This window comes from Haliaeetus albicilla, chromosome 22, assembly GCF_947461875.1.
Source record: "Haliaeetus albicilla chromosome 22, bHalAlb1.1, whole genome shotgun sequence".
NCBI classification, from domain to species: domain Eukaryota; kingdom Metazoa; phylum Chordata; class Aves; order Accipitriformes; family Accipitridae; genus Haliaeetus; species Haliaeetus albicilla.
Genome location: NC_091504.1, coordinates 25,695,439 through 25,710,857, shown reverse-complemented (window position 1 = coordinate 25,710,857; position 15,419 = coordinate 25,695,439). Strand labels below are relative to the sequence as shown.

Below are 15,419 nucleotides of genomic sequence, written 5' to 3'. Positions count from 1 at the left end.
TCCGGCTCGGACACCGGCTTAAAGGCGGGGAGCCGCCACCCTCAGCGGGGTCTGTGGAGAAAAAACAGCGGGGGAGTGTCCCAGAGCGGGACAAACTCGCACCCAAAATACCGCCGGGGCGGCCAGGACCCGGGAAGGTGCTCCGGGACCCCGCTGCACCGGGGGTGCGGACCTCCCTCCCGCCGTCCTCATGGCTCAGCGTACCTGGGCAATAAAATACGCCCGTTCTCCTCCCGCACAGCTGGAAGCGCAGGGGCTTTTAACCGAAGGCCTTGGCCTCGGCCCCGCTGTGGGCCGGTGTCCCCGCAGCGCAGCTGGCAGGCAGGAGGCGACTGTGGGGAGGATGAGGAGGAGAAAGCCCCAAACGTGCCTGGAGCTCTGCAGAGCCCAAAGGAAGGAGCCAGAGCAAGACAAGATGCGGGGCCTGGGGACGGATGAGTGTCTCAGAGGTTTTTTCTCACAGGCTGGCCCCAAAGCCCTCCCCCTGCTTGCTCTCTTCCCTCCGTTTTGTACCTTTCCCTATAAACCGCCTCTGCCAGAGTCCAGATAGCCCAACTCTCACCATTCCTCACGTTGTTGCCTGCACATTAGCACACAGGCCCCAGTGAAAACAGGGTGGGTAAGCCCCTGCAACAGATCCTGCCCTGGCTCCAAGCAGTCTGCTACGAGGGCTGATTGTTGGGATAGGTTTGCTTTTTTTTTTTTTTTTTTTTTTAATTCAGAAAGAAAAAGTAATGGGGGTGAGGGAACACTGGCCCAGAAAGCAGCAGGAAACACTTGTATGAAAGAAGCATTAGGGCTCCTGGGCTGCAGGGCTCTACAGCAGTCTCTTGTAAAGCACGGTCAGCTACAGAGAAAGGCCATGGCAGAAGCAGCCAGTTTATACTCCTCCTGCCAGACACTGGCACAGAAACCAAAAGGAAGAAGGAGATGGCGGATCCTGAGGAAAGGAGCCATTATGGAGTCCAGGCCGGCACTGCTGGCACACAGTCCCTCCCCACCTGTGGCTAAGGCAATATGGCAACATCCAAGCCTGCTGAACTTCAGCTCCTGCCCCAGAGCTCTGCTTCTGGGAAGCCAGTCACCTCTCCCACCTCACTGAAGGGCTGCACGCCTTGCATGAACGCTAGTTTGTATCTCAGTCGGATGGGATCCTATGAGAGAAAGGAACAGAGAGAGGGGCATGTCATGGTTGCAGATTCCTGGGCCCGCTTCAGCCTCACCCCTCGAAGCCTTGCTGCAATGAATCACCCTCTGGAAGGGGAGAGTAACACTTCAGCCACGTGGAACCTCTGCACAGAACGAGACCTGGATCTTCATAAGATATTCAGGGAGCAACTGGGAGACCTATGCAAGCCACACAGGGGCATGCTTGGCAATCCAGGCCTGGCCAACCTTCACAGTGACAGAAGATTCCTTACACCAATCATCAGTCTCATAATTATTCACCAATGCAACAGAACTGCCACCCATTGCTTGCTCCTTGGGTGGCCTCGTGTTCCATCAGCTGCAAACATCCACACAGTGTCTACCAGGAGCCATCTCTGCAGGTAGACTGAGGCAGAGCTGTGCAGGCCCCTGCAGCAACTGCCCATTCAATCCTTCAGATTATAGCTCTGGAAAGCTGTTTCAGTGGGAAAAATGTCTTCCCAGCACAGCCCAGACTGCTCTGTCTCTCCCCTGCATCTTCCTGCTAATGATATTCTCCCCATCTTTCATACAAATACCCCACCCGCTACAGTGACATTCCGAGTGCTCCACCAGCAGACTCCATCACCACACATACCTTGCGTGGATTGGCGAGCAGCAGGACCTGGGATACCACTGCAGGGGGGAGGAGAGGACTGAAGGCGGGCAGCTCAGTACCGGATGCTGGTTGTAACTTTATTTTCATGGTCTGAAAGAGAAAACAAAAGGAATGCTTTTTGGTCCATGCTGGGACCACCTGGAAGATGAGGGTGACCTTCCCAGACTTTGGACACTTCTCGCAGTCACCACAATCGATCAAAGATTATCAAGAGTGGCTTCGCAACGACATCAGCCAGCTCCCTCAGCACTCCCAGGGAGGGACCCAGGCCTTTTTCAGCATCCCAGAAGAGCAAGAAGGAGGACCCAGGGAACTACAGGCCACACATTTTGGCATTTAATGAAAAGCATGCCTTTTCACAGCCTGCATCTAAAGGCAGATATTCCTAAATAGATAATTCCATGCTGTACATACAAAGGCAGAACGAGTGCCTTCCCCAGGAGGCTAAACCAGCATGTATGGAGCCCCGTCTAGTTGTCACAAGGCCAGGGATATACGCTGTGAAACAAACACTGGCGCCACAGGCACCACCATACAGCAGGTTCACCGTTCAGAGAAAGTGAGGCGTGCAATTTCTGATGAGCAAAGAAAATCCTAAGCAAGTAAGGGCGAACCTTCTCCTCAGGACATTTCTGAGTCGTCCCTCTTCTCTGCCACTCACCACAGGCTTCTCACCTTCGGGACTGCAGCCTGGAATGCTATGTCCTTAATTGGTTGAGCTGATGTGCTCAGCATGGAAAGAACCAGCACCAGCACATCTGGTCGGCCAGGAGCCCGGTCTCTGGAGAAGTGGAGCATGGCCTTGAAACCATTCCTGTCATACACAGTAAGTGGACAGATACTGCCTGCCGGAGACAAAAGGAGAGTCAGAAACAAAGCGTGGATTCCCCTTCCTTCTGAGGGCAGAACAGCAAAGACAGGATAAGGAACAGCAAAGAGGAAACACGCATACAAACTTTTACTTCCTCCAGCAAACTCACAGACCAAGCAGCTGCCTGTGATTTACATTTTGCCTCTAAGGCAGAGAAAGGAATCTGATTGTCTAAATTGGAGATTTAGCAGCTCAGATTTCAACAGTCAGCTGGAGATGTCAAGTGTGGATCCAATAGAGATACGATGGGAAAAGCAAAATGTAATTCTTCGGCACACACAAGACTTAGCCCTTATCACCATTGCCTGGTAAATCCACACCTAACTATCACCATTCAGCCCTTCCAAAATCTGGTAAATCCTTCACTTGAGAGACTGAAGGCAGAAGACAATCAGGTCATAATGTCTCTGCACCTGTCCTCTTCCAAAAGTAGCGACAGCCCTGCAGTCCTCATAACAGGATGTGTCCTGCTCTGAGACACTGGGGTGCCATGTACCCAGGCTGATGCTCCATCAAGTGGTTGCAGGGCTGGGCCAAAGAGTGCTGAATTGAAAAGCAGAGGTGGAAAGAACAGCTCTGCTTTGGGAAGCAGAGCAACTCCCACCCATAGATACCTTTTTAGCCTCTGGAGAAGAACTGCTTGAAACTTGATTAAAGGTGCTAAGGGCAAACAGTTTAGAAGCACATCACAGAGGTTAGCCAGGGCAGGAAACTCCTGACTACTGAGTAGGGAGGACAAGGACATTTCCATGGTATGATCCCTAGCACTTGCTCAACTTCTCAGATACATTAAGTCCTTCACAGAACAGTCATTACTTTTCTCCAGCCAACCCACACAGCATGAAGCTACTTTGGCTTGCTCGCCTGCAAAAATCACAGAAGAGCTCTAGTAAGCCACTAGTAAGCAGAGCTGGGGCACAGAAATCATTGCACTTACTCGGTGTAATTGAAATTAAAGGGACAAAAAGGTTTTCTAGAGAAGCATCATAGGAAGCTGGATGCAAAGAGGCAGCAGGCTTCAGCTCGTAGCCTAGGCTGGAGAATGAAGTATCTGCCATTGAGCTATTTGGAAGATCTGGAAAGGGCAATTTCATGGGTGATAAATCCCTGGAAAGAAAAGCATGTAGAAAGCTTATATTAACTGGGGAGACTACATGGTATATACCATCTTCTGCTGTGTGCATTTGTATTCCCAATCCCTCATCCCTTTTAGGTATACAGAAAGTACAAGCTTATACTCTCCGAGTTCTTGAGAAATTAAAAAACTGTCTCTATTTCATATGGGAAGAAGTTGCTGTTTCAGCATTCAGTAAGGCAGACTTTGATTTCTGTTACTATCGTGAAACTTTGTTTCAGGGCTTTGGAAGCCTACTCTCCCCATTCACAGGCTCTCCGGAGCTCTAGTCAGTGAGATTAAAGGAAATTCTAGCTCAAAGAAGTTGGGAATCTCCAGTAAAATTTCCTGGCTTGTATTATGGCAGACTGGATAAGCATATTGTAATGGTCACCTGCTGTGAAGACATGTGGATGATTAATTTGGTTCATGAACTGTTAGGCTTCCACTGAATGCGTGGAAACTACTTTGTTGCAGCCTGAAGAAAGCTGGGGAAAGTATTTTTTGAGTCACAGGTTATTATAAAAAGACCTGACTGCAATGGTTTTGTTCCTTTACCTCAGGATCACCTTGTTACTAGGCCATGGGGTTTGTCTCTCCAAGTTTCTGACCCTTGGAAGGTCCTAGTGTGCAATTGCACACAGTGCAATTAACAGGATCATAACTGCTGCTTAAGAGCCAATGCACAGATGGATAGCTTGCCATCACTAACCAGTTGTAGTTGAAAGGTTTTCCTAAAACTCACTGCTCTAAAACAGTAGTCCTCATCTCCAAAGGCAGTCTGTATTATGCAGAGTTTGCTTACAAGGATAATGTCTTGGTCCTGGATGGTGGAGAGAGCTGATCAGCCAGGCCCCGAAATGCATTCTTCTCCGAACAGCTGTCTTCCCAGCTCTCCTGCAGTCCCAGTGTTTGAACAGCACTTACAATTTCACCATATCCATTGTGTACATCAGTCTGAAAAGTAAGGCACTTCTGGTTCATGCTATAGAACATCACATCAGCAAAAATCAGACCTGTTCCACTGAGAACCACCTCATTTTCAATAACACTACTTAAAGTAGAAATAAATATGAGTAATCTGGTTGCAAACTGCAACTGAGAAATTCATTGCAGAGGACAAGGATTCCAGTTTCCCTTCAGAATAGAGCAGTGTAACAAAAGGCTGCCAGAGAAAGCTAGATCAAGAATCACATCTGATTTTTGTCCTTTGTACCTTATGGACTTAAGTATCTGAGGATCACTCACCTCTGCTAATCCAAAATCAGGTGGTGGTTTCTGTGCAACAGGAGAGTTGCTGAGACCTAAGAAAGATGCCAAAATGCTACAGATCAATTACAAAAACCAAGGGTTTTCTACAGGTTCTTGTTGTCTAACAGCAGTTTAACTACAGTCTAACACCATTAAAGAAACTACATTCTTGAAAATTTACGACACTGGCTGAAAGGGTCTACTTTCTCTTAGGACTGACATTAAAGTCAAAGTTCTCCTATCTTCATTAAACACCACGAACCCTAGTAACAAGGGTAACGCTGTACTGAATTGCACATACAAACCTAATGACTTTAACTCCTCATCGAGCAGACAGGTAGAGGTTGTGCTGCTGTGCCGGGAGGCGGTGGTTATGTTTGCAAATTGGTCTGTAGGAGACTGGGATGTCGCCTCCAGTTCAGAGAAGTCAATCAGTGTATAGCTCTTCATGCGTCTTGGAGTTGGCCGGCATGCTTTGGAAAGAGCAGAAAGAGTTAAAGAGAAACCTCCTGAAAGGAACAGTGTATTTATGGGTGCAGGCATGCCCGAAAGGACTCATAGATGAAGAACTTCAGGAATATTTCCTATCAACTATACATAAAAGCAAATGATGGTTACATCATAGTTTTCCTGTGTTAAAGGATTTTCTCCACATTTATTCTCCGAGAACCATTTCCCTTCCGAACTCCACTCATACATGACGTGCAGGAGCAGAGCTGTCATGGAATGCTGCTGGATGCTCTTTACCTGCTGCATCAGCAGAACTGGTAGCTGAACCTCCTCCATCACCATTTTCATGCCTGGCTACAACCCGCCTGTACTGCCCGAGCGCCTGTGTGAGTTTGTCATTGGCCTGCAGTATCTCAGCTGGAAAACAAGAGAAGAAACAAAACATTAATGTTCTAATGGGAGGGTCAGTTCCACGGCACTCTCCAAACTGCACATGAGGGAGGTACAGTGCATCTAAGGACTTGCCTGGAGCAAAGTCTAGTGGGGCAATATGCCTTAAACTCCTGACTAGTTTTTCATTCCATTTCCTGAAGTGCAGCATTTTGCGCATACATCTGCTGATTTCAGGCCTCTCTCATATTCATCAAGATCACTTTGAAATCTGATCCTATCTCTAAAGCACTTACAGTTCCTGCCATTTCTTATGCACTTTATTGTTCTCTGCAAGTTTGCCAAGTGTACTTGAGTATATAATCCAGCACTCCCCAGCTGAGGAACCCTGGCATTCATGGGTATGAATGAAATGTTTGAGGCACAGCTGAGCTCTTATGTTTGCTGTTTAAGATCTCTATTCAGCAAGGCATCCCTTCAGTCAGGTTTTCAAGGCATATGGACAAGACTGTGAAATGCAGTCCTCTGGGAAGGGCTAAATTTCACAACCATGGAATTCAAAGATTCCACTCATATGGCCCTCCTCAATATATTACTTAAGAAATTCAAAAAATATTCTCCCTTCTGTGTTGATAGACAGGGAGAACTTCAATCTCTGTAGAGATAAGACTGCAAAAGCCTCCAGTTCTCTGAACACCAGAACTCCACAAACTCTGAAAACCACCTTGGCTAGAAGAAACTGGATTGACTGTTTAACTTTGGGCTCCAAGTGAAAATCTATACCTTCCTTGGAAAGGGGTGGGAGGAGCTTCCCATGGGCATGGTTTAAAGGTGAATGTGGAAAGCTTTGGCAGCACGGTAGCAAGTGCCTAAGCATTCCCCTCTCAGAGGAAGGGCGTATCCCACTTGTCAAAGCAAAGGTAGATGAATTTAACTGCAAAGAAATCCAAGGACAGGGTTGGTTCTTACCTAGAGCCTCATCATCATCAACTGTCTCACTGGCAAGGCGAAAGAGCAGTGGCCTGAGCTTCTCACAGCGTTGAAACAGAGTCTATGGAAGGAAATGGTTCACATCATTGCTCAGGAGATCCCAGACAGTCTCACACTTCCCTGTTCCTGTGATCACCTGTAAGTGATGCTACCCCTCTAGGAGAGGAAGATGCGCTTTCTGCCCAGGTCCAGACAAAGGGTATCAATGCTGCATGTTGCTGTACTCTTAAAAATCCACAGTGGCCTGGAAGTACAGACACTGGAACAAGGAGGGTTTGCTGGTATCTCCTCAGCAATCGCATCCTCTCTATGCATACAGATGTAAGATAGATCAGTGTAAAATTACTCAATTTAAAAGAAAAAGTATCCAGGTGTGAATAGATCGATCACGGTACTCAGAGGGAAGTATTACAACTGCCAGTTGCAACTACCGTCAGACAATGCAAGGCCGCTTGGTTTTTAGGAAGTAAGGAGGCACGGAGGCAGCCACTTCTTCAGTCTGAAAGTAGACTCTCTTCCATCTACAGCAGCAGCCCTCCCAACAGCAGCTAACTCCAAACTCTGCTGTCACACACAGCCACAGAAGTTCTTACCTACAAAAATTCAGTTTCTAGAGTTTTTTTAATTTGAGAGTCTGGTAAGCATCCTAATGGAGTTTCAGATATTTGGAGGCCATAAAGCTCTTCTGACAGCCCTATTAGTGACATCAAACGTTTCCACAATTCATTGATAATTATGAGCAGCAGCAGACCAGTGAACTCTGGGCAGAAAAAAGGGAATCACATAAACCATAGCACAAGCTGAAGAACCCACAGCTTTGAGCTTCTCTGGTCGGATCTCGTCACACCCACCTAAGCATGCCCAGGCTCAAGGGGATTCCTGTGTGCTACACCACTGTTGGAGGAAGAACCATTTCCCCGTAAGATACCACAAGAAGAGCAGCTAACCTGGACAGAAAGTCAAATTGGCACAGCAGGAGCCGGTTCCATTCCAATTTCCATTACACTGATGGAAGGGACTGTTATTCATCAAATATGCTGGAAACTATTTGCTGTGGTAATGCTGTTTCCTTGGCAGAAGCTGCCCTTTGAATCCTGTTGCCCTGGGCCCTCCCAGCCATAGCCAGTCAAAAGAACTTCTTATGCAGGAAAAAGACCATTTACCTGTAGGGACTCCTGGTCAGATTTGGATAATTCTTGTCTCTTGTAATTTTCCAGTAATTCGTCCATACGTTTCACATTCTCAGAAACCTCACTGATGGTATTCACTCTTCTGGACACCTTAGCTGACTTTTCTTGTTCCTTTGATGAAAAATGAAATAAAAGTATATGATGATTTGGCTAGTATAGCCAATGCATGTTGCTTTCTACTAGTATCTTATTGCAGGTAGAGGAGGCACAAAGCAGTGTGTGTAAGGACTCACCCCCCCAGCAGCTCCAGTATCAGTGCTGCACCACACTTCCCTGTCAAGGGTGAAGATGGAAACCTCCTGCCCCTCTCAGGGTACCCTGGCCAGTGTGCTGGTGCATAAGAATTCATTTCACCACAGTCACGAGTAAGACTTCAAAATTAGAGTTGGGAGCTGGTGGCTTCTGCCATGTAGAACAACAGTCTCAAAACGACAGCAGGGATTTCGTTAAACCAAACCAAATCTCCTATTTATGCAGAGAATTGGTGTGCCCTTTCAGATGGAAGATGAAGACAGACACACCAGACGTGCACGCACACATTGCTGTACAAAACAGGCAGTTTTGTACAGATATGGCTTTTTTCCACTTGGGAACTGAGTCTATTTTTGGAAACTTGCTATCACTAATGCAGTACTACTGTCGGGATCCCACTAAAGTAGAAGTGTCCTGTCATACAGGCTCCTGGGTATAAATATTTGCTCTTCCTGGCAATGGCATATTTTAGGGAAACAAAACAAAATAATCCCACATTGAAATTTTGGAATAACAAATACTGAAAATCGTCCCTCCTCTGGGGCAGCTTAAATAGTTCACCTGAGACTGATAACGCAGCAAGGTTCCCACTACCACCTCTTGGTGTTCCCTTTAATACCAATGAGGTGGCAGGCACTACAGAGGTCAGGTATAGAGGGACCACTGTCAAAAACTGAACTACCAAGTCCCCTCCCACCCTCCCCAGCTGCAAACACAGCTTCTGACCCAAGGAGCTCCCTACCTCTTTAATCATGCTCTTGATCAGACGGTTGGCAGCCTGCAGGTCTTCAGAGTGGTTGCTCTTTAAAAGCCTTGCTAAGAGCTGTTGAGGGGATAGCATTGGACAACAGTGAGCAGCAGTCTCTAGGCACCATACTACAGGCACACATCACATAAGAGCAGATACTGAGAGACACCCACTGTCATAATATTTTGTATAATTCTGGAAATAAGTGGACTCATGTCCCATAATCTAATCCAGATTACATTGCTGCCTCCTACAGCTGCCTGCACACACTGGCTGTTTGGGTATAGGAACTCTCTGGCTCTGCAGAACTTTTCCCTCCCTTGGGAAAGTTTCTATTAAACTGATGTTTTTCTCTAGAAAAGTTTCACTTTTTGCTAAGCAAAAAATTCTGACAAAGCATCAAAGAATTCTCTAGCTGTTGTACAGCATGAAGTATTAGCATTATTCTGAAGATACTCTGTCTGAAACAGCAAAAGCTCCCAAAATATGTCCGAGCCTGTTTTCTCATCAGTACAAATCGGGGCGGGGGGGGGGGGATAGGCTTGAAAACCCTAAGGTTTACCTTGGATTTCTCTTCATCTGTGTCAAAAATAGAATTCTGAGGTCTCGGAGAAGGGGGAGGTAAAATTTTGTCTTCTGGCAGTTTGGGGTCTTCTTTTACAATCCCTGGAATGGGTAACAGTATTTGTTCATTGACGCCTGAGCTGTTAAAACACCAATGCTCAATGGTGCATTGGATTTTGCACCTATTTCTTTCACCCCACCCCAGAACTTTACAGAATGAGATGAAGCAGCAAGGAGTTGCCTTAGCACACATACAGACAAAAGACTTCCCTTTCTCCCTTGAATTAAGCACAGGCTAAATGAGATTTTCAGGGTAGAAAATAAAATTCAGATGAGCTGAACTCCCTCTGGGTGAATTGCTAAAATTCTCCCATAGCAAGAGCACTGGGAGCACACCAGTATTGACCTCCGAGCAGCAGGATCGCCACAATCAGTACAACCATAAAATGTAGGGCACCAAACACACACAACCGAGTACCAAAGGAACCCCTAACACCAACAGTGATTCCGTGGACGTCCCCCATCATGCCTCTCCGGCCAGCGCTTGCAGCAGCAGCAACCTCTGACTGTGCAGGCGTTGGATGGGCAGCGGTCCCCGAGAGCTGCCCCGCAGGAGGGCACCCAGCACCCCTGCTCAGCACCCCACCGGTGCTGCAGCAACAGCCCAGCCTGCAGCAGTCGCTGCACAAAGGAAAGGCAGTGACAGTGAGGAAGCTTTCCACAGCAGTACTTGGGGGAAGGCTTGCAAAGCCATTTGAGGCTCAAAGATGCACAAAGCAAACCTGGTGGGAAGCATCTAAACAAATTCCCTAAATCCCCTGAACTTCCACAGAAAGTATTATGGTACTTTCTTAGTTAAGCTGTGAAATTTATTACCTGGGATATCAAGACGGGATTGGACAAATTTCTGGATTACAATACCATTAAGGACTATTAAATATGATGGAATGGATGAAAAATCCAGCTCAGGATCTCTCCAAACCCATCCCTCATAATCCTGGGAGAGTATTCCAGGGCAAAGATCACGCTGAGTTTGTCCTGTACCTTTTCCCTGCACAACAGTGGTGAGCACTGTGTGAAGAGAGGCCACAAGGCTAGCCTAATCTTTAACTCAACAAGGCTGTTCTTCGGTAAATCTCTTTAAACAGTTGCATGCATCCTTAAGTACCCAAACAGCCTTGTAAGCGTGGCCTTTGTCCTTTTCTCCTTACAACATTTTATGAAAAAAGCTGAGTCACAAATTAAAGAGGGCAGATATCTGTGGTCTGAAACCATGTGACTTGGAAAGCTAAAAAGGAAACTGAAATAACAGAACTAAACCTTGTTTCTTTAGCATCTGATAAGCATCCCGGATTTTAACTTCCTGAGGAAACCAGACTGTCCAACTGAATATTACTTCTGTGACTCTTGACTTTACTTTTTCTGAAGACCAGGTTCCATAGTACTGAAAAAAAACCAAACCAAAACAAAAAAGTAAAGTAAGACAAAAAAGATTAAAACCAAAGAATTAGTGCCAGATATGGCATATGGGTCTAGCCCCAAGTTGTTTGTGTGCAGAAACCAAGTAGCAAATGGATTCCCAACACTTTATTCACAGTGTTGTCAACTGTGTATCTTGTGGTATAGGAAATGGTGTATATAGCTGTGGCTGTAAATACAAGGAATGCTATTAAGTGTATGATAATTACATAAATATTCTATGACAATCAAAATGAAACCATTTCAAAACTTCTCTGATTGGTTATTGAATCCGAAACCAAAAGTAGGTTGTTTTATTTTAGTGTAAACAGTTCTGTGCTTGACTTTAAATACTTCCCTTAACTGCCTGCAACGCAAATAGCACCACTGGCCTCAGCCAGACCCAGACAAATGAAAACTGAACAACACAAGAAACGAAAGTTACTGTCTTTTCTCAGCATCTGGATGTTTTCTCTGATTTCTCTCATTATTGCCTACAAGCACTCACTTTAATGTATTATAAAAACATCAGGAGGAATGACAAAAGCCACATGCAAACCTCCAAAGCATTAGGCATTTTAAACTCATTAAATGATACCTGTTCTGCCAAAACAGCAAACAAAGCACTCTGTAGTGACATATTCTTTAAATTTTCTTGTTTCACTGAAATACGTCTACCAAACCCGGGACTGAGAGAAGAGGTTTTGCTGTTCAGTTAAACATTTCCCTGAAATCAGCTTTTTGCACCTCTGCCATCGAGATGATGTAATGGAAAATGAAGCTTGTACAAGTGGTAAATGTGTGCAGGACCCACTAAAAGGGGGAATCGATTGCTGAGTTGCTGAGAAGGGTATTTAAGAAAGTCCCAGGTCTGCTATTTGATGCAAGAGGAGCAAGGCGTGAAGATTACACAGTCTCTGATAAAACAGCTCTCCATTTTTCATCATGAGAGGCACTGCCAGGGGACCCAGTGCATCCATTCCAAACTCACAGCTCACTTAGCTTCTCAAACTAAACTTCTCATTTCTGTTGGCTGCTTCTCTTCTCAGGAGGCGGCAACTGCACTCAGAAGCAAAGTGCCCACAGCAGGGAGCAGGAATGACTATGTTGAATATATTGAATGAATATATTGCGAGCCAGGGAAGCGGAGCGGCAGGAAGGGACTTGGCAGCTTCCACGTTAGTACAGCTGATCCCTTCCAGCCCGCTCCTGACTTAGGGCTGTCGCTGCCCGGGGGCTGGGAGCCCTCTGCCTGGCCTTCAGGACACCCTCAGCAGGACCCCAAAGGGGCTGCAAGAATGCACAACTGTCAGGCGATGGTGGAGCAAGAGCTGCACAAGGGCTGCATGAGGGCTGCTGAAATCCAGTCCCCCCTGCCGCTACCCAAGCTGATCCTGCCCCATGAACAGGACCCAAACCCAGGCTAACCTCTGACAGGACAAAGCAAGAAGGAGAGCAGCCTGAGCACAAGAGTCTGAGGACAGAGCGTAAGAAAACAGGGGAGAGGCTCTGGGCAGCTCCTGGCATCTCTGTCCTCTGACACTTCCCCGACCAAAGTTCTGTAAAAATCACCAAGAGGCAAAAGGGGTCACAGGAACAATTTCAAGCTCCTCTAGAGTCCCTGACTCTCTCTGCAGAGCTGGGAGAAACCACAAGGAAAAATCTTTTCACAGAAAGACTCTGGCTTGCATCTTTTACAGGGGGATTCACATCCAGTCCTTATGCTTGGAGGCACAGAATATAAATTCTGCTCTACTTCTATGTGAGATTAATTCTAAGTTTTCATATCCAGCATGAAATAAACAGTGTGCCCCATGTGTTTTGTCCAGTGTAACCATGACCACCTACCTTTGGGGAAAGCACTTTAATCAGCTCATTCAGAAACCTGAATTTTGCTATTTCATTATGAAATCTTTCGCCGCAGTTATTCACACAGGTCTCTAGCACCTGCAGAAAACAAAACAGTACCAAACAGAAACTGTAGACACAAGTCTTGGGGAATTTTTTAAAATAACTTTGCCATTAAAATACTAAATCTAAGAACTTTCTGGCTCTGCATTCACAAATACAAGATACTAAGGAAGTTGTGCAGCAAGAACATGTATTTCTCCTTCATCCAATCTTCTTAAGCAGCATTATTAAGACCATCTGCTATGTTCTACCCATCGCTAATAACTTTTGGGCCACTGACCCTGTGGTGGAACCACAGGTCAAACAGCAAGAACTGCAGACCACTGAAACACCTCAGCAGAGCAACAAGGAAAGGAACAACAGCAGTTACTCCCTCCGTTATACCCTGGTTTCTGTATTCCTTATGCAATGGAAAGTTAAAAGGGAGAGACATCTAAGAGAAAAAGAAGAGACAGCTATACTGTCTCTACCCGCCAAATTCTGCTTCCAGGTTACTGCTGCCTCTCCTTGCACACAGATGAAAGCACTTACTGTGAGAGCATGGAGAGCTTCCATCTCCTGAGGTGACTGTATTTTATGCGCCAGCAGCCTCAGTGCAAGCGATGGGCTGGGGAGTAGCAAAAGCAAGTCAGACAACGGACAAGTTCCCAAGAAAAACAAATGCTGCTGATTTTGCCCTGCAGAGAAGAGCAACTGCCGGATTCACAACCTGCTACCTGACAGACACCCTTCTTCTGGCGGAGCGCTGGCCTGGGGGACACACGCACAAGGGGCGAGAGATGAATTGAAGCAGCTTGTGCGACCCCAGTGCTGTCCTCCAGCTGTGGCCAGAGGCTGTCCTCTGGGAGGGAGCCAGATGGGAGAGGCTGGGGGCTCTCCCTGGGCAAGTGCCATGCAAGCTGGCTCCCTGCAGGAGCCTTGATGCAGAGCCCGAGACAGTTTGCTGACTGCCCCTGTGCACACACGCTGCTGGGGCAGACGGGTGCCAGACTACGGGCTCTGAATGCACAGGCGTCTGCTCTGAAGAAAGAGATGACCACTAAGCTTTGACAGGTTATTTGCTTAATTAGTTCCTGCTCCTCCCCACAGAGCTGAGACTATCAGCTGGAAGGTGTGGGAGTCCCAGCAGAGATCTCCCACGTCTTTGAAAGGAAAATCCGAGGCTGAGCCCACCCACGGCTTCCCTACAGCAGGTATCCTCGCCCAGTCTCCCGAGAGGCTGGTGAGGGCACAGCAGGCAGAACCTGCTGCCTTGTGGGTTGCAGCAATGGCTGTCGGAGCCCATTCCTAGACATCAACCTCCACCACATTGGCATACTCCTCTTTGCAACTTATTTACACTCTCAGGAGCAGCAGAGCCCAGCAAGCACTCCCAGCTGTCTCTTCGGGCTCCCCACACCACGGCTTACAGATCCCATTCCCCCTGCAGCCATGAGAGAAGCTCAGAGCCAGATACAACCCAGAGCAAACACAAAGAGCTGTCTGTCTGCCTTACCCTTCTATGTCAGCATTCACCTGGTCACAGAACCGCTGGATGCATTCCCAGTTTTCCTCGGGGATACTTGGGTCAGTGGCCTTATCTTACATAGGAAAAAAAAAGAAAGAAAAAAGGAAAAAAACAGCCTCAGTGCGAGATGTGTACAAGCGAGCAGCACAAGGCAGGAAGCGGCTCAGACCTCGCACTGCTACCAGCTGCATTAGGGCTTTTTGTAAAATGGGCAGAAATGGAAGACACAGGACAAGAACAAAACAGCTGTTACTAAAATATGCCTAAAAATACAGTCCTGAATACACATTCTTAAACAGTCAAAGTCAGGCATAAACTGAGGTGCTGAAAGCAGCAACAGCATGATGTTGCTTTCAGCACAAAGCACGTGAAACTGTTAAAAAGCATTTACAGCCAGCTCTCCCAGGACTGGACTGCAAACCTTGCCGTGCGGGAACACAGGCATAGTTTACCCTTTTGCAAAAGGGCTGCATGAGTGCCTGTCCCAAAGCTCTGCCTCCACGGCTGAATTGAGGAAAACAAGTATTTTTCAGTTTTATCCACTCCCCAGTCCAGCGCTTTGGCAGGACTGGGGCTGACAACAGACAGACAAGTCTGGGAGCAGGACAGATGCAGCAGGTTAAGACAGCACCCATGAACATCACCCTAAAGGGGCTCCGTGGAGGAGATGGACCCTTCCCCACAGAGCTGAAGCTGCTCCGGTGCCCACCAGTCCCCAGCCCCACTCACTGAGCCACTGCTCCAGTTCCCCAGTGCCAGCCATGGACTCTTGCTCCGCTCCGCCCCGCTGCTCGCAGGAAGCAGATCCACCCGCCGTCGTTCCTTGCGTGCCACCGCTCGCCCCCGTGAGTTTTCGTGGCGTGGAAGTGTAGACTGTGGGTGTGGGCTGGCTCAGTAAAACATACCCCCCCACTCC

At 47.2% G+C, this 15,419-nt stretch overlaps 1 protein-coding gene across 2 annotated transcripts; it reads right to left on the bottom strand.

Annotated features, from left to right (window-relative positions):
- Window positions 1–49: 49 nt before the first annotated feature.
- On the bottom strand, window positions 50–15,383 carry GGA2 (golgi associated, gamma adaptin ear containing, ARF binding protein 2). 2 transcript variants are annotated; one of them, XM_069810596.1, is made up of 17 exons: window positions 15,233–15,383; window positions 14,492–14,576; window positions 13,528–13,603; window positions 12,934–13,032; window positions 10,948–11,071; window positions 9,626–9,729; window positions 9,058–9,138; window positions 8,037–8,174; window positions 6,853–6,934; window positions 5,791–5,910; window positions 5,349–5,516; window positions 5,041–5,096; window positions 4,598–4,749; window positions 3,616–3,785; window positions 2,483–2,652; window positions 1,787–1,897; window positions 50–1,154 (listed from the first exon to the last, which is right to left on the bottom strand). In XM_069810596.1, exons 1-17 carry the CDS (start codon window positions 15,264–15,266, stop codon window positions 1,044–1,046), a joined length of 1,881 nt encoding a protein of 626 aa, XP_069666697.1. In that variant the 5' UTR covers window positions 15,267–15,383; the 3' UTR covers window positions 50–1,043. The 2 variants fall into 2 exon arrangements, with proteins under 2 accessions (XP_069666697.1, XP_069666698.1); XM_069810597.1 differs by lacking the exon at window positions 15,233–15,383 and adding an exon at window positions 15,148–15,176.
- Between the last annotated feature and the right edge of the window lie 36 nt (window positions 15,384–15,419).